The sequence below is a fragment of the Capsicum annuum genome, chromosome 7, assembly GCF_002878395.1.
Source record: "Capsicum annuum cultivar UCD-10X-F1 chromosome 7, UCD10Xv1.1, whole genome shotgun sequence".
Lineage (NCBI taxonomy): Eukaryota > Viridiplantae > Streptophyta > Magnoliopsida > Solanales > Solanaceae > Capsicum > Capsicum annuum.
In genome coordinates, this window is record NC_061117.1 from 15,660,652 (window position 1) to 15,662,325 (window position 1,674).

The following is a 1,674-nucleotide window of genomic DNA, read 5'->3' on the forward strand; positions in this document are numbered from 1 at the left end:
TACAACATTTGGATGAAAAGTGAAGTTCTTGGTTTTCCGGCGGGTGTTTGCCCTACTGTTGGTATTGGTGGGCATGTCAGTGGCGGTGGATACGGGAATATGCTTCGTAAGTTTGGACTCAGTGTTGATAATGTATTGGATGCTCGACTGGTGGATGTTAATGGTAGAATTCTTGACAGGAAATCAATGGGTGAAGATGTATTTTGGGCAATTAAAGGTGGTGGTGGTGCTAGTTTTGGTGTCATTCTAGCCTTCAAAATCCAACTTGTTCAAGTTCCACAAACTGTGACTTACTTCAAAGTTGAAAGGTTTTTAGACCAGAATGCTACTGATATTGTTGTCCAGTGGCAGAATGTTGCTACCAAAATTGACAATAATCTCTTCGTAAGACTACTTATACAACCCGTTACAGCAAAAAATAAAGAAAAGGTCGAGGGTGCAGAGGACACAAAGACGATACGTGCAACATTCATAGCGTTGTTCCTTGGTGATTCTAGTACACTAATGTCTCTTGTAAGCAAAGAATTCCCTGCTTTGGGATTAACAAAGAAGGATTGTTTCCAAATGAGGTGGATTGATTCAATCCTGCTGTGGGCAAATTTCGACAACACGGCAAGGCCAGAAGCCTTGTTAAACAGAACAGGGGATTCATTAATTTTCTTGAAAAGAAAATCGGATTACGTACTAGAACCAATTCCTAAAGATAAATTGGAATCAATTTTTCAGAAGATGATTTCACTGGGAAAAATAGGACTAGTTTTCAATCCTTATAGAGGAAGAATGAATGAAATTCTCGAGGACGAAACTCCATTTCCTCATAGGGCAGGGATTATTTTTAAGATTCAGTACTCAGCGAATTGGAATGAATTAGGATTAGTGGCAGAAAAAGATTACCTTTCACAGATAAGAGATTTGTACAGCTTCATGACTCCATTTGTTTCAAAGAACCCTAGACAAGCCTATCTTAATTACAGGGATCTTGATATTGGTACAAATGATCAAGGCCCAAACAGCTTAGAACAAGGACGGGTATATGGAACCAAGTATTTCAAGAGCAATTTTGATAGATTGGTGAAAGTGAAATCAATGATCGATCCACAAAATTTCTTCAGAAATGAGCAAAGTATTCCTACTCAAACTCACTCCATTCATGTTCAAGGGACAAGAAAACGCATGAAGATGTTCTAATCCAGGTGATTATTCTTTTATAGTATCTTAATAAGTGTCAGATTGTGTTTTAATGATTCTCCGGCACATGTAATGGTGCCACGTGGAGGGACTAGGTTGAACTTTGTTTAATTAAGAAATCATTTTCACTTCTTTTAATATTAGTCGAATTTTATGAATGTGATATATTGAATCAAAAATCTCGTGTTCGTACTTTGAAATTAAAAAATCCTAAACTACTCCCTTCCATTCATATTTTATCCTTAATTATAGTGTAAAGTCCATTTTACTCCTTTACATATTGGGTTCATACAAAAATATTTTTTTCTTATTTTGAATGGAATATGAGATAATAAACTTCTAGTTATAATATAATATATGGCATGATTTGTTGATTTTCAGCCCAAAAAATTGAGAAAACCATCTACTGTCTAATTTTGACCTAAGAAGATATGATTGCAAACATATAAATAACTAGTTATTAGCCCGGGCCCAAAAAATATTTTT

At 35.5% G+C, this 1,674-nt stretch overlaps 1 protein-coding gene across 1 annotated transcript; it reads left to right on the top strand.

Annotated features, from left to right (window-relative positions):
* LOC107877724 (berberine bridge enzyme-like 21) lies at positions 1–1,367 on the top strand (the record flags this gene model as incomplete). Its single annotated transcript, XM_016724427.2, is given in 1 exon segment — positions 1–1,367. A coding segment is annotated over 1 exon segment (1,188 nt), but the record flags the coding sequence as incomplete, so codon positions are not given.
* Between the last annotated feature and the right edge of the window lie 307 nt (positions 1,368–1,674).